Below are 24,866 nucleotides of genomic sequence, written 5' to 3' on the forward strand. Positions count from 1 at the left end.
AAGAAGAAAATGGCAATAAACAACTACATATCAATAATAACCTTAAATGTAAATGGATTAAATGATCCAATCAAAAGACATAGGGTAGCTGCGTGGATAAGAAAACAGGACCCATACATATGTTGTCTACAAGAGACACACCTTAGAACAAAAGACACACATAGATTGAAGGTAAAAGGATGGAAAAAAACGTTTCATGCAAACGGAAATGAAAAAAAAGCTGGGGTAGCAATACTTATATCAGACAAATTGGACTTTAAAACAAAGGATATAGTAAGAGATAAAGAAGACCACTACATAATGATAAAGGGAGTAATCCAACAGGAAGATATAACTATTATAAATATCTATGCACCTAATATAGGAGCACCCAAATATATAAAGCAGACTTTGATGGATTTAAAGGGCGAGATCAACAGCAATACTATAATAGTAGGGGATTTCAATACCCCACTAACATCACTAGATAGATCCTCAAGAAAGAAAATTAACAAAGAAACAGCAGACTTATTGGAAACACTAGATCAGCTCGATTTAATAGATATCTTCAGAACCTTTAACCCTAAAGCAGCAGAATATACATTCTTTTCAAATGTTCATGGTACATTCTCTAGGATAGACCACATGTTAGGGCACAAAAGTGCTCTCAACAAATTTAAGAAGACTGAAATCATATCAAGCACGTTCTCCGATCACAACGGCATGAAACTAGAAATGAATCACAACAGAAAAGCTCAAAAATTCTCAAACACATGGAAACTAAATAGCAGGTTGTTAAATAATGAATGGATTAAGAATGAGATCAAAGAAGAAATAAAAAAATTCCTAGAAACGAATGACAATGAGCATACAACAACTCAAAATTTATGGGACACAGCGAAAGCAGTGCTGAGAGGGAAGTTCATAGCACTACAGGCACACTTGCAGAAGCTAGAAAAAGCTGAAATAAACAACTTAACCCTGCATCTAAAAGAATTAGAAAAAGAACAGCAAGTAAAGCCCAAATGTAGTAGAAGGAAGGAAATAATAAAGATCAGAGCAGAAATAAATGACATAGAGGCTAAAGAAACAATACAGAAGATTAATGAATCTAGGAGCTGGTTCTTTGAAAAGGTAAACAAGATTGATGAACCTTTAAGTAGACTCACCAAGAAAAAGATAGAGAGGACTCAAATAAATAAAATTAGAAATGAGAGAGGAGAAATAAGAACTGACACAACAGAAATACAAAATATTGTAAGAAAATACTATGAAGAACTGTATGCCAAAAAACTAGACAACTTAGATGAAATTGACAAATTTCTTGAAACATACAATCTTCCAAAAATCAATCTGGAAGAATCAGAAAACCTAAACAGACCGATTACAACAAAGGAGATCAAAACAGTTATCAAAAAACTCCCAACAAAGAAAAGTCCAGGGCCCGATGGCTTCACAACAGAATTCTACCAAATATTCAAAGAAGAACTAACTACTATCCTTCTCAAGCTATTTCAAAAAATTCAAGAGGAAGGAAGACTTCCAAGCTCCTTTTATGAGGCGAGCATAATTCTGATTCTAAAACCAGGCAAAGACAACACAAAGAAAGAAAATTATAGGCCAATATCTCTGATGAATATAGATGCTAAACTCCTCAACAAAATATTAGCAAACCGGATCCAACAATATATGGAAAAAATCATACAGCATGATCAAGTGGGATTTATTCTGGGGAGGCAAGGATGGTACAATATTTGTAAATCAATCAATGTGATTCATCACCTAAACAAAAAGAAGGAGAAAAACCATATGATAATTTCAATAGATGCAGAAAAAGCATTTGATAAAATACAGCACCCATTCATGATCAAAACTCTCAGCAAAGTGGGAATACAGGGAACATACCTCAACGTGATAAAAGCCATCTATGAGAAACCCACAGCCAACATCATACACAATGGGCAAAAATTAAAAGCAATACCCTTAAGATCAGGAACAAGGAAGGGGTGCCCCCTTTCACCACTCTTATTTAACATGGTCTTGGAAGTCCTAGCCACATCTATCAGACAAGAAGAAGAAATAAAAGGAATTCAAGTGGGAAAAGAAGAAGTAAAACTATCATTATTTGCAGATGATATGATATTGTATATAGAAAACCCTAAAGTCTCAGTCACAAAGCTACTGGACCTGATAAATGAATTCAGCAAAGTGGCAGGATATAAAATCAATACTCAGAAATGAGAGGCATTTTTATACACCAACAATGAACAGTCAGGAAGAGAAATTAAGGAAACAATCCCCTTCACAATTACAACCAAAAAAATAAAGTACCTAGGAGTAAACTTAACCAAGGAGACTAAAGACTTGTACTCGGAAAATTACAAAACATTGATAAAAGAAAACAAGGAAGATACAAACAAGTGGAAGCATATACCGTGCTCATGGTTAGGAACAATAAACATCATTAAAATGTCTATATTACCCAAAGCAATCTATAAATTCAATGCAATACCAATGAAAATACCAATGACATACTTCAAAGATATAGAACACATATTCCAAAAATTTATATGGAACCAAAAGAGGACAGGAATAGCCTCAGCAATCTTATAAAAGAAGAATAAAGTGGGAGGTATCACACTTCCTGATATCAAGTTATACTACAAGGCCGTTGTACTCAAAACAGCCTGGTACTGGCAGAAGAACAGGCATATAGATCAATGGAACAGAACAGAGAACCCAGAAATAAACCCACAGCTCTATGGACAACTGATATTTGACAAAGGAGGTAAGGAAATACAATGGAGTAAAGACAGCCTCTTTAACAAATGGTGTTGGGAAAATTGGACAGCTACCTGTAAAAAAATGAAACTAGATCACCAGCTTACACCACTCACAAAAATAAACTCAAAATGGATAAAAGACTTAAATGTAGGCCGTGAAACCATAAGCATCTTAGAAGAAAACATAGGCAGTAAGCTCTCGGACATCTCTCGGAGCAATATATTTGCGATTTATCTCCACGGGGAAGTGAAATAAAAGACAGGATAAACAAATGGGACTATATCAAACTAAAAAGCTTTTGCACAGCTAAAGACAACAAGAACAGAATAAAAAGACAAACTACACAATGGGAGAACATATTTGACAATACGTCTGATAAGGGGTTAATAACCAAAATTTATAAAGAACTTGTAAAACTCAACACCAGGAAGATAAACAACCCAATCCAAAAATGGGCAAAAGAGATGAATAGACACTTCTCCAAAGAGGACATACAAATGGCCAATAGGCATATGAAAAAATGCTCAACATCACTAGTCATTAGAGAAATGCAAATTAAAACCACAATGAGATATCACCTCACACCAGTCAGAATGGCGCTTATCAACAAAACAACACAGAATAAGTGCTGGCGAGGATGTGGAGAAAAGGGAACCCTCCTGCACTGCTGGTGGGAATGCAGACTGGTGCAGCCACTGTGGAAAACAGTATGGAGATTCCTCAAAAAACTGAAAATCGAACTGCCTTTTGACCCAGCTATCCCACTTTTAGGAATATACCCCAAGGACACCATAGAACGGCTCGAAAAGGAGAAATGCACCCGCATGTTTGTGGCAGCATTGTTCACAATAGCGAAGATCTGGAAACAACCCAAGTGTCCATCAGAGGACGAGTGGATTAAAAAGCTTTGGTACATATATACTATGGAATACTACTGAGCCATAAGAAATGATGACATTGGATCATTTACAATAACATGGATGGACCTTGACAACATTATATGGAGTGAAATAAGTAAATCAGAAAAAAAACTAAGATGAATCCATACATAGAAGGGACATAAAAATGAGAAACAGAGACATGAACAAGAATGTGATGGCAACAGGGGCGGGGGGGTTGGGGGAGGGGGGATGGGATGAAGAAGGAGAGAGGGGTTAGGGGAGGGGAAGGGCACAAAGAAAACCAGATAGAAGGTGACAGAAGACAATTTAACTTTGGGGGAGGGGTATACAGCACAATCAAATGTCAAAATAATCTAGAGATATTTTCTCTCAACATATGTACCCTGATTTATCAATGTCACTGCATTAAATTTAATTTTAAAAAAATGATAAAAATTAATGCATTATATCTGGAGATAGTGTAACTGTGTGTTGATTGTTTTGGGTCCTTCTTAACTGCAGTTGTGGCATCAATCCTCATTGTTCATGAAGTCAGACAAGAGTGGTGGTGCATGCGGCCTTGGTTCTTGAGGCTTGTTGCATTCATCATTTGTAGTATTCTAACCTAAATTCACTTTCACTGGAGTTGTAAAATATTAAAAGGATAAAAGCTACAGATTTTACTTGCAAGTTGACTCTTGTAAGGACTGAAAATATAAGACTACAGTATGCTACTGAAAATTTCAACATTTCTCAATTGTTTTCCCCCTTTCAAATTTCTCTTCCCTGCAGAATATAATTTAAAGATGATTAAGCAAAGAATTCAACAGAGATAGATTACCGTAGAAAAAAATCTAAGTAAGTCCCTGCTCTGTTACTCTGAGTAGAACCTAATGACTTGTTCCAGCATCAATATTGCTTTTTCCCCATTTCCTCATTTTTTAAATCTAAAAGCAATATATAAATGTTGTAAAATATGAGATTTTTCTTCCATCAGTATTGCCCTGCCCAGAAATTGTATGCCTGGTAATATATTCTAGAAAAATTCTTATACCTGCTCATATACATGCCTGAACAATTATGCTTACAGTAGCAATGTCTGTATGTCCAACTTTGAAACAACTTACATTTCCTTCAGTTGCAGATAGTTAAAGCATAGTATTTATGTTGCATGTAATGGTACACAGTACTCAAAGGAATGAGGCGCTTCTTGTTCTGATGGGAAGAGCTCTAAAACATATGGATAAATGAGAGGGGAAAAGACTTATAGAACAGTATGAGCAGAATGGTTCCATTTGTTGTTAAAAACCGTATTTATATATAGTGGAGGTGTGTATGTGTGAGAGAGGGAGAGAACGAGGGAGGAAAAGGAAGAGAGAGAGCAAATATCGAGGGAGGGCAGTAGTGAGATTTGGTGAGTTGAGTCTATGGAAGTAGGCAGGTGTACAAGGACTTTGTTTTTTCTATTTTTAAAATCATTTAAATTAAAAATATTTTCATGTGTTATTTTCATAAATAAAATAAAAGCATATGTGTGTGTGCACAAAAGTAAAAAGAGAATGCCTAGTATGTTTAATAAATTTATCTAATCCAGGCATTGATTAAGGAGAAGAAGCCCATTCAAGATATCCGTTTTAAACCCATTGATGCCAAAGAATTACAGGGTTCCTTGTCTTCGCACAGACCCATGTGGATATGGAGACTGGGAACATAATTAAGGAGAGATGATGGGGAGCTGACTTTCAGTAAATACAACATAAACTGAAGTGGTTGGTGGCTTGGAAGAAGCCACCACTAATTATAAAAGTGATTAGACCAGAACTACTGTCACTCCATTACTGGTTAGTCTCCAGGCTCTGATGGAGTTTAGTGCCAGGGATCAGTTCTTCACCAGCCTTTCCACTTTCTAAAGCACTTGCTCAAATATAAACACATTTTAAAACAACAATTTGGAACATAAAGCTGTGAAAAATCCCCCTAGTTTTTTATTTGTTTACAAATCAGTGCAAAGATAGTTGTTTTTAAAATGTAAGTCTTATGTTTATTCAGGTATGGTGAGGACAACAGACCAGGAGACAACTGCCATTGAAAAGACAGTTTGCCTTTCTCACAGATCCCAGGAGAAGGGGTCATGCTCATGCCATGGAGGGCCATATGGGGAAGCACCAGAGTCAGTCAGGAGACAGGCGAGTGGGAGAGAAACACAGGCAAGAGCTTTTTCTTATGGTATATATGGGAAGGAATGGACATGACAGGGTAAACAGGCTTACTTAGCTAGTGTGAATCATTTGTTTCTAGTGATTTTCAGTCTTGGGATGGCTGAGAATAACCTAAAGAGCTTCTTGTTACAATACAGATGTATGTGTCGCACCCTGGTCCTGTTAAGTCAGAGTCGCTGTGGCCGAGTGTTTTCCCAGGCTGAGGAAGGGACTTGACTGAGGTCACAGAGCTAGTGGGCAACCGAGTTAGAATCACAGTCCCTGTTTCCTTGCTTGCTTTCTATTCTTACTGTTGTTCTTTGGATCAAATTATACTGTTATTGCGTGCGCACGTGCTGCGTGTGTGTGTGTGTGCGTGTGCATGTGCGTGTGTGTGTGTGTGTGTGTGTGTGTGTGTGTATGAAACAGAGAGAGAAAGAGAGAGAGAGAGAGAGAGAGAATATGTATCTGAATTTCTCTGCATAAAATAGTTCCCCTATTTTATCACTGGCTTTTTTCTGCTGAGTAAGTGTGTCTCAAAAGTATGTGATGATTCTCAAACTGGCACAAGCAACTAAAATAGCCCTTCTCTACCCTGCCTCAGTACTCACCCTGAGGCTGCCAGGGCAGCTGCCAGCCAGCTTGCTTCCTTGGGTAGTGCTGCCCAGTCCTGTCTGCACCGCCCAGGCAGCCCTGTCATGCGCTGCCTCTGCTCCATTCCTGCACTTTGTTTCCACTTGAATTTCTCCCAGCATGCCCACTGAGTCATGAAGAAGTGCTCCCCTTCCTTCCTCCAGCTCTCACTTGGGAGCTTTTGCCTCAGGTGAGCGGTGGGTCCTGGCGGAGACGCACCTCCTAACTGAACAGTCCGTTCCTCACTCGGGTGCTGCAACTTGGAGCAAGAAGACAGCAGTGGCAGGCTGTCCCCTGGAGGTCCACCAGCACCGGGCAGTCTCTCCATCCACAGAGTTCTTTAGGAGATATTTTCATACCATTTTTGTAATAGCTGGGGAACAAAAAAATCCTCAGTGAGATATGATCTACATAAACTAAGTATTTCAATAAGAAATCCCGCCAATAAAAAATACCACTCTCAGGAAAATGCACCATGGCGCAGAGGTTAAACAGTGATCCAGGTGATGTTTTCTGGTTTGAATCCTGGTTCCTCTTCTCAATGACCTGTGACTGACAGGCTGTTGAGCTTCTCTCTGCAACAGTTTCCTCAACTGTACGTTGGGGTGGAAAAAAAATTACCTATGCCTTTCTCATAGGTAATTTGAAGATTGTTTTGGAGATTAAATGAAATATCTGATTAAAATGTTTATCATAGTATCGTAAAAATGCTAACTAATACCATTAAGTTACAACAGTAAAGTAGAATTTACAGAAGCGTTCCCATTCATCACATTTCAATATATTGAAGTATGATTCCTTTAAATAAGCATTTTGTTACCTGTTCACAACTGCTTCTCTGTTTGTGTTTTACCTGCAGCCCTGGAAAGGAAGATATCAATGAGACAAAGCAGAGAGGAGCTGATAAAGCGAGGGGTCCTAAAGGAAATTTACGACAAAGGTAAGGGGTTTGTCCACCCTCTATGGGCCAGAAAGCCATGCTTGAAATCTGCACACGTACTTCTCAGAGTTGGGTCTGGTTTTCTGTATCACTCTATCACGGTTTGAACCTTTAAAACCCCATACAGTTTTGGAGAGAAAAGAGAACGTAGCAGACAATGAGAAAGCTGTAGTATGATATGACGGGCGGACACAAAGCTCCCTCATTCTCAGCATCAGAACCAAGCCACAGGATGCTAAGAAAAATGATGTGGGTCCAGGAATTATGACAGTGCTGGTTGTGCACCTGCCAGTGTGCAGATACACACAGCTGGGGTGAATTGAATTGCCTAGGCTCTTTCAGACACTGGGGTTCCCGGAACAAATGTCAAAACTCCACAAACATCTAGAATTTTCTTAACAGATTTTATTGGCAGTCCATCACCCCACAGTAGGAGAAATCAAAATGGGTAAAGTGATACACTATAACTGTACACATATGATATTTCAAATGCTAATAGTTATAGTGATTCAAATGTTCTGTGATTGTGTCCACTCATCTTTGCCAATGAATAGTGTGGGTCTTTGGCTTATTGGATAACTGCCTTTAAATCAAATGTATGGAGTGGTTACTCAGTGTTTTAAGTATTCTTCACTTCTTTTTTCTAAGGGCTTTACAGTTTTGAATGACACTCTCTCATCTCTCACAGGTCCACCATTCACTGAGGGTTTGAGTGAAATGACAAGCAGTTGATTCCAATCTTGTAATTGCCTGTCTCACATCATCTTGTTGTTTGGGACTGGTGTTATTTGGTGGGTCAGTTTATTAAATCATATATTTTCTCTAAAGATTCATCCTGCCAGTAAGAGAGACCCTGTAATTCTGATAACACCGTCAGTTTCCCATACGTTTGTGCGTCCTCTTTATGCCTCATTTGTGTTCTGATACAAAGAGGCACATGTGTGTCTACCTGTGGTGCTTCTCTCTGACCCTGCTTCTTTTCAGTGAGTTGGTTCTTATTCCTCTGGCACATTTCACTCATCTATCCCCATGTGGGGCTTCCTGGTGGAATTGTTCAAGCATTTTCTCTTAGCACAAATTGCTCCCCTGAAATGGGACACGTAGGAAGGGGCATCACTCTTGCCCTGCCCTAGTGATGGGATCTGGGTTGGATATGAAATTGTATTATTTCAAACTACCTTCTATAATTATCAGAGCCTCCTGGGGTCAAGGAATGCCTATGGTGGGCCAGTTTATCCTATTTCTAAGTAACATTGCACCAAAGTACAACTTCTTTGATTGATTAAGCTTTCCAGGGAAAAAGAATCCATAATTTTGTCACTCTTCTCTAATGTCTTGCTTTCTTCCAAAACCTTCCTCATCTCGACCTAAAATCATCATGCTTCCTTCCAAACTCCTTTCTTCACATGCACTCCCCAGGAGAGATGGGAGGTGGCTAACTGCAGTTATAATAAGCATCTAAGTGTGTAAATAATATTACTATCATAGCTAAAGCCTATTCAGACCCAGTTAAATGATCCTTCCCCTCCCATTTTTCATCCTGCAACCTTTATATTTCTCATTGTAAAACTTCAGCAATACTCTAAACTAGAGAATACATTTCACTACAGCATGCATCATTTTCATTATGCATAATACTTGGACTAAGGTAAGCATCGCCTAAGTAACATCCTGACTTAATCAAAGAAGTCCTAGATTATTAGAACAAAAACCTCATTTTATAGATAAATTGTTAACATATCATTATTGGTAGTAGTTTCATCATCATTTATATTTTTTGAAACCACTTTACAAGCCTTACCCTCAGTGAGTAGGCCCAGGAGTTAGGAGGGAACATCATTGTCCCCTTTCTTCTGAGGTACAAAGACCTATAACTCCCTCAGAATGATCTTACCAATGTCAGTTGCTAGGGAGAATCCAGCCCCCTGAGACCTGATTTAATTTCCTCCTCATGCCCTGACCCTGCCTCCTCTCAGTCTCCAAATGAGTTGTTAACCCGTCATTCATTCTTCCCTTTCTATGATATCACTCACCTCGTTGAATCTAGGATTCTGGTGGGTAAAGCAAATAAAATTATTGGCACAACCTGAGTGAGCAGCAAGTGGCAAAGAGACTTTAATCATTTTTCAAATTGTTCATTTCAAAGATAAATTTTATAGATTTGGAGCAGTCATTCCGTATTGCCTGGCTGGTAATTCCTCGCTATGCACTACTCCTGTGTTAGCAAACATGACTATAGTCACCTGGCAGCAAAATAGTGTCCACCAGAGATGTGCGGCCCCTGACAGCTGCCCCCTGACTAGTGACTCCTGTGCCAGCCGATCCAAATGCAGCCTGTGAGGATTGTCTGTTCATGCGGCAGCTATATTGTCTTGTGCATAATGTTGCTAACGTGATAGAAAGTAGTTTATCTTTGGTAGATAAACTTTTCTCTTCCAACTTATTTACATTATTGATTTTGCTTAACAATGCTGTATTTGTTCATAGAAAGTATAAAAATAAACTGCATTGACTTGAAATTTGTAATGTTTTGGGCAGCAGGGTGAACTCAGAATTAATGAGGTTTTGGCTCTGGCTGGTGGCTCAGTAGATAGAGCATCGGCCTAGGATATGAACGTCCCGGGTTCAATTCCTGATCAGGACACACAGGAGAAGTGACCATCTGCTTCTCCTTGCCCCCCTCCTCTCCTTCTTCCTCTCCCACAGCCAATGGCTCAATTGGTTTGAGTGTGGGCCTGGGCACTGAGGATAGTTCTGTGGGAGCAAGACAGCCTTGGGTGCTAAAAATAGCTCAGTACTTGAGCATCAGCCCAGATAGGGTTGCCAGGTAGATCCCAATTGGGGCACATGTGGGAGACTGTCTCACTATCTCCTCTCCTCTCACCTAAAAAGAAGAAGAAGAATTAATGAGGTTTTATTACTCTGCTAGAGCTCCTCAAGATTCTTAATATTTTTATTAATGGGTTAAAATACCAAACCAGGCAATAAATTCAAAGCAGGCAAAATGAAAGCATGGGTTGGAGAGGGAGTGTTATCCCAAATGTCTATATGAACTAGCACAGGAATTCCTCACTTAACACAAAATTTTAGAAGTGAAGAGCATGAGCTACTCAATGACTTATACTCTTTTATTGGCTGGCATAGAAAATCATGTAAATTTACAGTCCACAAGGAGCTTTCTAAACTTTTTCACAATTCAGCTATAGCAGTGTGATGAAGAACACAGTGTAAACATTAAGATGAACCATAGTCATTCTAAATATAAAAGTGTTAAACCAAGTAATGGTGAAACAATCTGTACTTTGATGAACTCTTTATTTTTAACTATTTATCCTCCAATCTTGTGGCCTATTTGTTTGTGAACTAAAACTGAAGGGCTCTCCTAGAACCCTGGAACAGTCATTCATTCATTTAACAAATTGGTACCAAGCTCCCACTCTGTAATAGGTAGTCTTTTAGGTGTCAAAATATAGTGATAACCAAGGAGCTAAACCCTCGCCTTCTTAGAGTTTACATGCTACAACAGGAAATAATTTTACAAGCATATTGTCAAGGAATGATTAACACTGTGTAGGAAAACAAAGCAGCAGGCTAAAGAGACAAAAGTCAGAGGCAGAGTTATGATTTTAGATCAATGCAATCATGGAGAACATCTTTAGGAGGTGATATTTGGAGAAAGGCCTAAATGAAGGAGCAGTTGCTGAAACAAGGCCATTGGTCCTACTACTATGTCACAACAAATTGTAACCTGCTTCACAAGCTCGAGCTCGGAAGTTCTTTAAATTGACTTAGAGTCTTTCTTTTAAATTAAAACCTCTATGTTGTATTTGCCTCTCTTTTAGTTCTTGTAAACCAGAATGCATCACTCCCTCCCCCAAGGCTGCAGTGGCTTCACATTTCAGAGAATTTCCCAGTTCCCAGGACAGCCTCTGAAGCCCTCCACGACTGCCCCTGTAACCCTCAAGTTGCTCCAACTCCCTGGCCATACCTCCTAGTGACTTTCTCTCCATGGCCCTGCTTTCCAGCCCTTGAGGTTGGTATTGGTCAATCCCATTTCCCAGAACCCTCTTCCCCCAGATATCCATCCACATGGTTCCCTTCTTTTTAAAGTATTTGCTCAGATGTCACCTTCTCAATGAGGCTTACCCTGAGACCACCAGAGTTCAAATGGCCGCCTCCTTTCCTAAGTCCTTAGTCTTCTGTCTCCACTGTACTATTTTTGCTTTTTTAGTTCTTATCACCTTCAAACATGCTCTATAAATTATTTATTGTGTTAATCTTTTTTCTCATCTATCTCTCCTCTCTGAAGTATAAGTTCCACCAGGCAGGGCAGGCTCTTCATCTGATTTGTTCATGGATGGAGTCCAAGTGTCTATGACAGTGCCTGGGACATAATGGATGCTCAGTAGACATTTATTGAAATAACACCAAACACAAGCCCGAGGCCCCATCTCTGTGCTCCCATGACTTCGTTTATTTGCCTGTGCTGGTAAAATTGAGGACACTAGGAACTCCGATCCCCCTTATTTATTCAGTTTTATGGTTCATGAAACGTTATGACCAGCTATTTAAATAGACAATATTATATTGTGTGTTTATTTATGTATGTGGATTCTAAATACTCTACTTTCAAATAGTAGCTTTTCAGTGTGAATTTTCCAACATAAAGAGAAAGCTGCTGAAGCCTAGTGAGGTGACTGACTTGCCTGAGGGTGCAGAGCCAGTGCGTGTGGGCCCAGAAAATGCCTGCTAAGACCACATGGTCTCCACTGGGAATTTATAGGAACACAAAACAACTTTGCAATGTGTTGCCTATTGGTAGTCAGAGGATCTTAATAAACATGGCTGTTAATGGTTATTGTACATCCCTTCTACAGATAACCATAATGGTGTACTTGCAGAGTATTAGGGGTAACAAAGACAATTGTACTATATTTCCACCACTGGGTTTTCCTATGAAACCTCAGTTCTATCACAGTGTCACTCACTTCACAGAGTGTAGGTATGTTTAATACACATGTATATATATGCCACTTCTCAGGAGAGGAGGAGAGGGACAGGAGACCATTCTCGACCACAGACTGAGATGACCTCCCCATGCATACTGCAAACGTCCACACCCATGGGAGCAGGTAGCTGGAACGTGAGGTAGCCACAGTGATGTGGGCAAGGCCGCTGCCACTCACCTGGTCATTTCCATGGCTGTCACACTGAGACCTAGGAAGAGACAGTCCTGCAGGAGGGGCTGTGGGGTGGGGGCACAGAAGAACAGAACTAACTGTGTGCCAGAGAGCAACTTCCTTTCCCCTGTGTGCTGGGAATTAGAGATAATGTTTCACAGCAAATAAGAAAGTGCAATGAGTGTGCTTTCTTCCCTGAATTCCTAAAAGTTAGAGCAATGTTTTAGGAAGTGTTATTTTTAATTATAAACATAAACAGAAGCTCCCCTGGAATGGACAACTCTTTTAGGCAGAGGCGGCATTTTCCCCTCTCAGCACTAAAGAGAAAAGGGCCTGGTATTTCAATGAAAAGTTCATGATTCTTTAAAAATGAAAACAAAAATGCTCTGTATCAGCAAAGACAACATAGCAGGCTTGAGCCTTCTGTAGCCCCATCCTTTATCTGGTCTCCCAAGTGTACAGACTTTAGAAAGTCATGGAAGTTTATGGGAAATGCTTTTCACAGCCTGTACTAGGTGCTAATCTTGTCATGTTTTTAGCTTTTTATGATGTCTTACCTAGAAATGGCATCTTCTGAAAGCTGTGAAAATGAAGAGTATTTACTGAAAGCATTCATGACATATCATCATTTGCATAGCACCTCAGCACCTGATAGAGTGGGTTGTCCCTAGCGGGGTAGCTGCAAAATGGTTTAAACAATAAAGAGAATAAAGAGAAATTGTGATCCAAATCCTTGTAAGCAACACTGTTCTTTCAAAAAACCACTCCCCCAAACCAAAAAAATTAATGAAAGTATTATTACAGCAATGAGCATGCATTCCCTAATAAAAGTACTCACTGCTTGAGTATTTGTTGAATAACTGTTGTCACGCAGGCACCATTCTGGGCACCAGAAGGGACATCCAGGCTCCCCTGGCTAACAGAATTTATTGTCCTGAGAACAGTTTTAGGCACTCAGCGGTTATAATAGGAAGGTACAAGGTGTTCAGGGGCACATGGAAGCATCAGCCACCCATGCCTATAAACTCAGAGAAAACATCCTGGAAGGAGTGTCTTAGAGGAATCCTGAACTATGATAAGGATTATCATAGAGAAGATGGGACAGGTGGGGGAATGTTACCTCTAGAAGGACGAGTACACGTGGAGGCACCAGGTTGAAAATGAGTGTAAGAGCAAGTGAGAGTGTCCAGCGTGTCTGGAAGGGGAGGGGAGTTGGGGTAACTCATGCAGCAAGGAAAACTCTGTTAGGTATCTATTTTTTATCCTTGGAGCAGTGAGGAGCTTTGGAAGGGTTTCTGCATGATCAGATTTGCAGCTTCATCACTCTGCCTTTGAGGTAAACGTTGTGGAGGGAGACCAGGACATGAGTCAGGGAGATAAGTTAGCAGACTATTGCTGGGATTCAGGTGACATGACAGTAGGGAGCAGAAAGGGGGACATACTGGAGAATTATAAACCATGGCGTCGACAGGGCCCTACAGCTACATAGATGGGCAGTGACGGAGAGGGTTTGGGCGTGACTGACACTCAGGACTCTGGTTTGGGCACACAGGGGACATAATTGAGCTAGGAACCCAAGAGAAATTAGTTTAGGGCAAAAATATTGCAATGGTTTGGCCACTTGGAGTTTGAGATGTCTAAGCAGACCACTAACTACCCAGATGGGAAGCTTAAGAGGGAGATCTGGGTTGGAGATGCAGGTTTGGAATTGTTGGGATATAAATGCTCCTAAAGTCATATAAATTAATGACATTTCTTGAAGATGTAGGGTCAGAAAATAAGTGGCCCTGATAGAAAACCCCATGGAACCTCAGTACTGAATAAACTGGGAATAAAAAAAAATGGTCCAGGAGTAAGAAGAACCATCAAAGACTGAAAAGTGGCCAAAAAATAGGAAGTAACCCAGAAATGTGTTTTGGCATTATGGAGGCGAAAACAAGAGACTGTGATTAGGGTGGGGTGGAGGGTCCAAAGAGTCAAGTGCAGACACATCAAATAAAGACTGGGAAGTGACCTTTTGATTACTGTGTTTTTGTGCTGCTTAATTGTAGCCCCTTAAGGTATCCGCGAAGCCAGTATGCAGTCAACAGCATGTAAGTTAAGATGCTTCTGTTATCAGTTGATAAAACCCTAATTCAAGGACGCTGAAGCAATAAGCAAATTTAGACTAATGATCTCTGTGTGCTTTACCCTCTAAAGCAGGGGTAGTCAACCTTTTTATACCTACCGCCCACTTTTGTATCTCTGTTAGTAGTAAAATTTTCTAACCGCCCACTGGTTCCACAGTAATGGTGATTTTTTTTTTTTTTTTTTTTTTTTTGTATTTTTTCGAAGCTGGAAACGGGGAGGCAGTCAGACAGACTCCCGCATGTGCCCGACTGGGATCCACCCGGCATGCCCACCAGGGGACAATGCTCTGCCTATCTGGGGCATTGCTCTGCCGCAATCAGAGCCATTCTAGCGCCTGAGGCAGAGGCCACAGAGCCATCCTCAGCACCCGGGCAAACTTTGCTCCAGTGAAGCCTTGGCTGCGGGAGGGGAAGAGAGAGACAGAGAAGAAGGAGAGGGGGAGGGGTGGAGAAGCAGATGGGCGCTTCTCCTGTGTGCCCTGGCCGGGAATCGAACCCGGGACTCCTGCACGCCAGGCCGACGCTCTACCACTGAGCCAACCGGCCAGGGCCCACAGTAATGGTGATTTATAAAGTAGGGAAGTAACTTTACTTTATAAAATTTATAAAGCAGAGTTACAGCAAGTTAAAGCATATAATAATAATTAGTTACCAAGTACTTTATGTCGGATTTTCACTAAGTTTGACAGAATAAATTTTTATAAAACAACTTACTATAGTTAAATCTTTTTATTTATACTTTGGTTGCTTCGCTACCACCCACCATAAAAGCTGGAAGGCCCACTAGTGGGCGGTAGGGACCAGGTTGACTACCACTTCTCTAAAGTATTCCAAATGCTTTGAGCAAACCCTTGGCATTTATCACTACTTATCTAATATTTATTGCATGAATGGGTGGGTAGGCGGGTGAGTGAATGAGTGAGCCAGTGAGTGCCTGAGCCAGTGAGTCAGAGAGTGAATCTCACATAATAAAATCCAATGATAGGACAACTCCAGAGCTAGGTAACTGATAACCCTGGCTAGGGAATGCCGTCCTCGGGCCGCCACCCCTCATGGTAACAAGACGCTGCGTCGTTCCAGCTTTACATGAGACAGTCGCCAGAGGGACTCAGCATCTCTTTCCGAGAGCAAGAAAAGCTGCCCAAAAGTCTCCCCAGAATCACTCTCATTTCTCAGTGAGTGGAATTTTGGAGATAACTACTAGATTTCTTTTTCTGTCTTCTGACAATTGTTTCCATAAACCTAAGTGTTGAGATACAATCAACTCAGGAGAGCTGATGCCTACTGTGACTAATCTTGGAAGATCCACCCCAATACCACCCCTTCTAACTGCCCCACCCGTGAAATCAAAGCAGAACAGGGGGCCTTGGGCACAGTGGACTCCACTGCTGCACCAATGTGCCTCCAGCTTTCTGATGCTGGGTCAGTCCACTGCAGGGTACCGGAGACAGCCTTTCATCTTTCCGGACCTGCTTTCTGGTTGACTGTAACTGCCGGGTCCTAGATGGCTTCAGCCAATGAGGCCATGCTTTCTTTGAATCCTCTCTCAGTACTCCCAGCCCCTGGTGTGTTTGATTAAAGATATCTGTTCCCAGCCAGGAGGCCCTCCTAGTGTCTTTGCATATACCCATGGAATGGCAGACCCTTCAACTCCACTCTGCCCCTGCTTGCCCTCTCACAGGGTTGTTGGAAGATCAAAGGACACATTCCAATCTGGGCTTTTTGGCTGTTGCCTAGAGTAAGTGCTTCATACACTTAGTGCTAGACTCCACCAGACTGCTGGCCTCTGTGGCTCTCCTGCTCCTAGATGCTTGCCTTACCTCAGCCGGCTTCCTCTTCCCAATTCCCCTTCACCTGAGCCTCTACTCTCCCTAGTTATGCCTGGGAGAGCTGAGATCCCATTATGAGGCTTCAGGACTTCTCCAAAGGCCTTGTCCACCTGCATGGTCCTGTGTGGCTGATCTCAGCCTCTGCCATCCACACATGCCCTGGAGCACATCTCCCCTCCCCAAACTCCAGGCTTCTCACCACACAGTTTCTCTAACGGAACTATTTTCCACTACACTGTTTGCTCATAGTGATGTAGACCTGTTCAGCACCATCATCTTTTTTTTTTTTTTTTTTTTTTTTTTTTTTTTTTTTTTCTGAAGCTGGAAACAGGGAGAGACAGTCAGACAGACTCCCGCATGCGCCCGACCGGGATCCACCCGGCACGCCCACCAGGGGCGACGCTCTGCCCACCAGGGGGCGATGCTCTGCCCATCCTGGGCGTCGCCATGTTGCGACCAGAGCCACTCTAGCGCCTGAGGCAGAGGCCACAGAGCCATCCCCAGCGCCCGGGCCATCTTTTGCTCCAATGGAGCCTTGGCTGCGGGAGGGGAAGAGAGAGACAGAGAGGAAAGCGCGGCGGAGGGGTGGAGAAGCAAATGGGCGCTTCTCCTGTGTGCCCTGGCCGGGAATCGAACCCGGGTCCTCCGCACGCTAGGCCGACGCTCTACCGCTGAGCCAACCGGCCAGGGCCGGCACCATCATCTTAACCTCTTCCTTCCAGAAATGGGTTCACCTTTGCATATACACTAGACTCATTGTTGTGATTTCCACACCTGCCTGGAGCAGGGCTGTTCGGTACCATCTTCAGCAATCATGACAATGCTGTGTCACCTGTGCTGGCCAGTACAGCGGCCACAAGCCATGTGTGGTTGTTGAGCCCTTCAAATATGGCTAGTCTGATTGAAGCACTGCATTTCAAATTTTATTTAATTTTAACTAAAGAACTGCCACTCATGTCAAGCTGATACCTTATTAGAGAGCTCAGCTAGAGAAACAGAGCTGCTTACATTTTCAAATGGCCAGCCCTATCGGTTTCCTCCCCCAACTGTAGTCATTAAACATTGTTAACACCTTCAATTGCAGTCTTGGCTGGGCTACCATACTACCTATGGAAGGCTCCTTGCAAATAATGTATGATTCTGTGAGACTCACACTATCATATAATAGCATAGGAAAGAAACTGTGACATTTTGTTCATTTTATATTCAGTTTCTGTCCCAGTGGCTTTTTTTTTTTTTTTTTTTTTTTGTATCAGAATGTTCAGGAATAGCAAGAGGGTAAATCCTCTTTTGGCTACAGACCTTGGAGCCAGAGTCATTATTTTGAAATAGCGGTTATAGCCATCAGACCTACATCATAGATAATATAAGGACCAATGAGTTTGGTGTGCATTTGGTTAGGAGGTTTAACTGTACCCAGCACAGATGAAAGAAACGCCTTTGGGAGACTGACACCACAGTTTGACACGATGAGATATTTGTGGCTGGGATGCAGTGAACATCCATGTAAGCAGTGGTTTGTTGACGAAACGGCGAGTAGAAGGCAGCAAATGCTGATGAGCCCAGCAGGAAATAACTACAGGGAAATACAACTGAAACAAGCTATACAATGTCAGTGTCTTGGCCACTTTTGTGATAGGAAGTCATTGCAACTCACATATTTAGTGTTTTAGGCAAAAGCCTCTGAACAAGGAAAGAAGACAATTAGGATCCAAATGAGATAATAAATCCAGAACAACAGCAACAACTTTAAAAGCCAGTGATTCTCCAAGCACAAACACGCATCCCATTCCATTGCATGTATGAAATCCAGAGTATCATGGAATCAATTAAATTTTGAGATTTAAATAGTTTACACAGATTTTCAAGGTAGGATGTTCAAAAGGATGCCTATATCGGACAGTAAGAAACCTTACAGCTCTTGCAAAACTGCTCCTGCCTCTGAGCTGGCCAGAATAATCCAAAGAAGTATGGTAACAAGTAGAGATAAAAGATAAACTGAACAATTCTCTAACTTGTGGATCCTGAAAATATAAGTTCCCTGATCCTACAGAATCTTGCAGTGTCTTCTTTAAGTCCTGCTAGTACATAGATCTAAAATTCTCTCTCTCTTTCCCCCCCCCCCCTCACATACACACAGAATGACTTTTCCTCACTGGGAAAAAAATGCATCAGAAGAGTGCATTCAAGTTTTTTAAATGCTTGAGCATCAAATATGTTAATTAGCAAAAAAGGTGTTTAACAGGAAAGTATTGCTTTCTAAATATGTTTAAATTCATACAAAATAAGATCTGTAGCATCATTTAGTTTTATCACATCAGCTTCCTGAACTCAAGTGAGATGAAAATATTTTCAGTGAAAGTCAATAAATACCAGGGAGCCGTTTCCAACTTCTAGGTTGAAAGTTCTTTAACCTTTTAATAAAATCCTTAGACAAATTATTTCTCAGCTAACTGTTGCTTGGCACTTTATTTTACTGGCTATGGGAACTGCTAGTGGTTCTAACTGCAAAGACTTACAATGTTTCTGGGATTAACGGAAGTTTTCACAAAGCTCTGTACTGTCGCGGACCAGCCACGACAAGTCTATTACAGGGTCTTCGAAAGGGAAAAGGTATGGAATTGAAATAAATGATAGACAGGAATTAAAGACATATATATACAGATGGGTTCAGGAGGACGCCACGGCAAACAGTCTCTACTGTTCCTTAGCCATAACTTGCCTGCTCCCAGAAACACATCCACTTTTATTCAAAGAAAAAAATGTGGTCCATCAGCAATTCAATTAAGTTTCCAAGGCAATTCAAAGACAACCCCCACCATACCATCCAAATCTACTTTACACTAATAAAAAACTAGCTTCCAGCCTCCTCCAGAGAACACAGGTGAGACAAATGAAAATCAGGTGTAGCTGTTTGTTAACTAGGCAAATGAGGTGGGGTTTGGGCCTAGCATCTCTGTCCAGATTGCAAAAATACCCTGTTTATTTATTCAGTCCCCAACATATCCCCCTTTTTATTTTTATTTTTTTTAAACTTCAATTTGTATGCTGTGATTCATACTCATCTGAATTCCCATGTTCTGATTTGGAGGCAGACTGGAAAAAAATAAAATAAACAACAAAATTGAAATAGCCAATGCTAACAGATACTATAACAAGTGTCCTAATACAATTAAGTGATTAGATTATCAAGCAAAGTCTTAACTAATACAACAGGATCTATAATAAAATTCTTACAGTCTTAAATGTCCTTAACATGTTAATGTAATTTCACCAAGTCCATGTTAACACCATCATCGCTTCATATTATTTGTAAATGTAACCCAACCCCACTTCAGTCTGAGAACTGTCCCAAGGAACAGGAGTCACATACATTCAGGAAAAGTCCACAAGGCACTGGAGTTGTGGTAACATTTCCACACTTTGCAGCTAGAGTCCAAGTCCCAACGAAAACTGCTTCTAGCTGGCAATGATTCAGGTAGACTGGAAAAGCCATCTGCAACACGAATGGAGATGGAACTTTGTTTTCTTTAAACTGGAGAGATGAACCCGGGGTGCCCTTCCCTGGAGTTCTGCAACTGTGGTGTGGTGAAGAGAACCTTGGGATACACTGTGCTGGGTGGCACAGGTAAATTCATCTAAATTAGGAGCAGGTCCCAGCCTAAAATAGGCATGGGGCATTAAGGCAGGAGAAATAAAGAAAACACTATATATTAAACAAAGCAGCAGAAAATAAAGACTATCAACACCAACAGAGATCTTCAAGGGATGAATAAAAATCCAAATATTCAGGCAAGGCATAGTAAGTGGCCCTTGTGTCCACAAGAAATGAGATCAGTTTACCTGCTACTTGGAAGAAATACTCTAGGCTCGTCCACAGTGACATGAGATGGGGTTAACAGCCTTGGGCACCTTTAGCCTTCAGTGGCAAGTCCCAGCAGGCTGGGCAAGGTCAGGTCACAGGTGGCTGGAGCAGAGCTGGAAGAAACTGCACCCTCCCTTAGAGGAGCGAGGGGCAGTTTACCTTCCAGTGTCCCTTTTTCCCACAGCAAAGGTATGTCTCTGGTGGGGGCAGAGAAGCCTGACAGGCTTTAGCTCAATGACCTTCCTTTCCACTTGTAGCCTAAGAGCAATAGGCTATACCATACTGCCTTGGTATAGAATGGGCTGAACCACTGTGTATTACATACCTAAGGTGGTTTGCATAAGGACACTGTGATATTCGTGCAGTGACAAAATTGCCCAAGAATGCATTTCTCAGAACATGTTGCCATTAAGTGGTGAGTGACTGTATATTGTTGCTAAAATGACATCTTTGTGAGTTACAGAACAATGGCTGTGCTCCCTAACTGAGTTTTTGGGGGGTTTTGTTTTTTCCCTATTCCAGTGGGAAAAGTCTGGATCAAAGCCAAAAAAAAAAAAGAAAAGAAAAGAAAAATGAAGTCTTTCTTGGCTCACTGATATTAGGACCACCACCACCACCAGAGTGATCATCCTCCAAAAGTCCCTTCAGTTCTGTGGGGTAACTCATGAAGCTGTGCTTTTTGGTCAAAGAGCGTATCTGGGAAACTAAAATGGAAACATGGAATAGGCTGAACAACACTCTTCTCTCAAAGAGAAAAAATTAGCAAATGCTATCATTAGGCTTTGCATACATGTCTTCACAAAGAATTATTTGCTTCAACATAGGTGACTTCACTTTTTGACTTTATTTTATTTAGAGTTGACCCTGAACAACATGAGTTGGAGCTGCACAGGTTCACTCATATATGGATTTTTTTGTCTTCCTTTGGATTTTTTTTCAGTAAATATTGTAAATATATTTAACTGTCTTGTTAATAACATTTTGTCTAGCTTTACTATAAAAAACAGTGTATGATACATATAACATACAAAATATGTGTTAATCGACTGCTTGTGGTATCAGTAAGGCTTCTGGTCAACAGTAGGCTACTAGTAGTTAAATTTTAGGGGAGTCAAAAATTATATGTGGGTTTTCATCTGTGCAAGGGTCAGTGCCCTAACCCCCACATTTTTTAAGGCTCAGCTGTATAGTCATCGGTGATCATCAGTAAATTACAATCTGTGTGAATTTTCACAAGCATGTATGTATACATTCTACACATTGTATTACCAACCAATATGCGATTAAGCTAACACTTCCCAAAGTTTTCAGCCCCACATTGTCACATGACACCTCAGTTACATGATTTCTTTACAATGGAAGCATAAAGTGTAGCCCTAATGTCACGATGTCATTTATTCTTCTTCTCTACAAGTACTAACATTTGAGTTTTAACTGTAACAACTGTGTCTTCTTAACTTTAAAGAATTGCTGTGTTGTTCTTTTACCATCCTTCCGTAATTAAAATTTCAAAATAAGTCATTTTAAATAAGCTCACCTCAAGTCCTGCCACATAATAATAGCTCAACACCTTCTAGCTATATATGACTTTACACAAGTTACTTAAACCATCTGCTGTTCACTTTTCTCTATACAATGAGGATAATTTTGATACCAACTTCATCATATTGTTATAAACATGTGTGCGTGAATATATATGTTAACAGAAGCTTTTATGTATATTCACACACATATATAAAACATATAATTATTATATACATTATGTGTGTATATATGTATATATAAAATGTCCAGTATAGTGCTTGATACTGAAGATGTTTTATGTGCTCCAGAAATGTTTCTCTCACCGTCCCTTTCACCGTTCCTCTCTTCCTCCACGTCTTTCCACTGTGTATAGAGGCCTTTCACGTAGAGCACTAGCCACTAGTCTAGACTAAAACTTACCAGTTTTTTAAAATAACAGTATAAAACTTGATTTAACTAACAATACCTAAAATTCATCTATGTAATTCCTAGTTCTTGATGTAATATGCCCAGAGTAAGTCATGCAGTAAAAAGAAAACCTAAATGAAAAATTATTTGCGGTTTTATCTGTTATTTCAAGGTAATTTGCAAGTAATTGGGGAGGGGCACTTATTCTCATTTCTTCCAACTGTCATACAGATAATACTTTGATCTGGAAGGAAGTTGGGCCTCATCTAACACAGTCTTTTTGTTTTCAAGAAACAGAAACTGATGTCCTAGGGAGTTAAGTGGCTTGTTGCAGGCTCTTCCCATGCTCAGGCCCTGGCTTTGTGCACTGCCTCTGCTGCTTCTCTGTTCCCACCCGGCTCTCCTGAGAATGAGGCGGGTGCTCAGCAGCAGCACAGCTGTGTTGACTGAGAGGCAGGCCCCCCAGGAGAGCATGCTTATAACAGCATCCTTTCTACCACCTTTTCACATGATATGGGAAAGCATTCTCTTCCCTCAAGTCCCCAGACTGTTAAGGATTTGAGTGGCCCAATATTAGCACACTTCTTCTTTTTTTTTTTTTTTGAATACTTTTATTTTTTAATGGGGCGACATCAATAAATCAGGATACATATATTCAAAGATAACAAGTCCAGTTTATCTTGTCGTTCAATTATGTTGCATACCCATCACCCAAAGTCAGATTGTCCTCTGTCACCTTCTATCTAGTTTTCTTTGTGCCCCTCCCCCTTTCCCTCTCCCTTTCTCCCCTCTCCCCATAACCACCAAACTCTTATCAATGTCTCTTAGTTTCATTTTTATGTCCCACCTACGTATGGAATAATGTAGTTCCTGGTTTTTTCTGATTTACTTATTTCACTTCGTATAATGTTATCAAGATCCCACCATTTTGCTATAAATGATCCAATGTCATCATTTCTTATGGCTGAGTAGTATTCCATAGCATAGTGTATATGTGCCACATCTTCTTTATCCAGTCATCTATTGACGGGCTTTTTGGTTGTTTCCATGTCCTGGCCACTGTGAACAATGCTGCAATGAACATGGGGCTGCACATGTCTTTACGTATCAATGTTTCTGAGTTTTGGGGGTATATACCCAGTAGAGGGATTGCTGGGTCAGAAGGTAGTTCTATTTTCAGTTTTTTGAGGAACCACCATACTTTCTTCCATAATGGTTGTACTACTTTACATTCCCACCAACAGTGTATGAGGGTTCCTTTTTCTCCACAGCCTCTCCAACATTTGCTATTACCTGTCTTGTTAATAATAGCTAATCTAACAGGTGTGAGGTGGTATCTCATTGTAGTTTTGATTTGCATTTCTCTAATAACTAAAGAAGATGAGCATCTTTTCATATATCTTTTGGCCATTTGTATTTCTTCCTGGGAGAAGTGTCTATTCATGTCCTCTTCCCATTTTTTTATTGGATTGTTTGTTTGTTTGTTGTTGAGTTTTATGAGTTCTTTGTATATTTTGGATATTAGGCCCTTATCTGAGCTATTGTTTGAAAATATCATTTCCCACTTAGTTGGCTGTCTGTTTATTTTGTTATCAGTTTCTCTTGCTGAGCAAAAACTTCTTAGTCTGATGTAGACCCATTCATTAATTTTTGCCTTCACTTCTCTTGCCTTTGGAGTCAAATTCATAAAATGATCTTTAAAACCCAGGTCCAAGAGTTTAATACCTATGTCTTCTTCTATGTACTTAATTGTTTCAGATCTTATGTTTAGATCTTTGATCCATTTTGAGTTAATTTTAGTACAAGGGGACAAACTGTAGTCCAGTTTCATTCTTTTGCATGTGGCTTTCCAGTTTTCCCAGCACCATTTATTGAAGAGGCTTTCTTTTCTCCATTGTGTGTTCTTGGCCCCTTTATCAAAAATTATTTGACTATATATATGTGGTTTTATTTCTGGGTTTTCTATTCTGTTCCATTGGTCTGAGTGTCTATTTTTCTGCCAATACCATACTGTTTTGATTGTCGTGGCCCTATAATAGAGTTTGAAGTCAGGTATTGTAATGCCCCCAGCTTCATTCTTTTTCTTTAGGATTGCTTTGGCTATTCGGGGTTTTTTATAGTTCCATATAAATCTGATGATTTTTTGCTCTATTTCTTTAAAAAATGTCATTGGAATTTTGATGGGAATTGCATTAAATTTGTATATTGCTTTGGGTAATATGACCATCTTGATTATATTTATTCTTCCTAAGCAAGAACAAGGTATATTCTTCCATCTCATTATATCTTTTTCGATTTCCCTTAACAATGGTTTATACTTTTCATTATATAAGTCCTTTACATTCTTTGTTATGCTTATCCCTAAGTATTTTATTTTTGTTGTTGCAATTGTGAAGGGGATTATTCTTTTGAGTTCATTCTCAATTGTTTCATTATTGGCATATAAAAGGCTATTGACTTCTGTATGTTAATTTTGTATCCTGCGACCTTACTGTATTGGCTTATTGTTTCTAGTA

General features: G+C 40.4%; 1 protein-coding gene across 1 annotated transcript in view; it reads left to right on the top strand.

Annotated features, from left to right (window-relative positions):
* PHACTR1 (phosphatase and actin regulator 1) overlaps positions 1-24,866 on the top strand; it is a 555,275-nt gene that overhangs the window by 419,592 nt on the left and 110,817 nt on the right. The window contains exon 6 of the mRNA XM_066377083.1: positions 7,335-7,415. Coding sequence (XP_066233180.1) covers positions 7,335-7,415 — 81 coding nt within the window. The remainder of the gene's footprint in view (positions 1-7,334; positions 7,416-24,866) is intronic.

Source organism: Saccopteryx leptura, chromosome 3 (genome assembly GCF_036850995.1).
Source record: "Saccopteryx leptura isolate mSacLep1 chromosome 3, mSacLep1_pri_phased_curated, whole genome shotgun sequence".
Taxonomy (NCBI): Eukaryota; Metazoa; Chordata; class Mammalia; order Chiroptera; family Emballonuridae; genus Saccopteryx; species Saccopteryx leptura.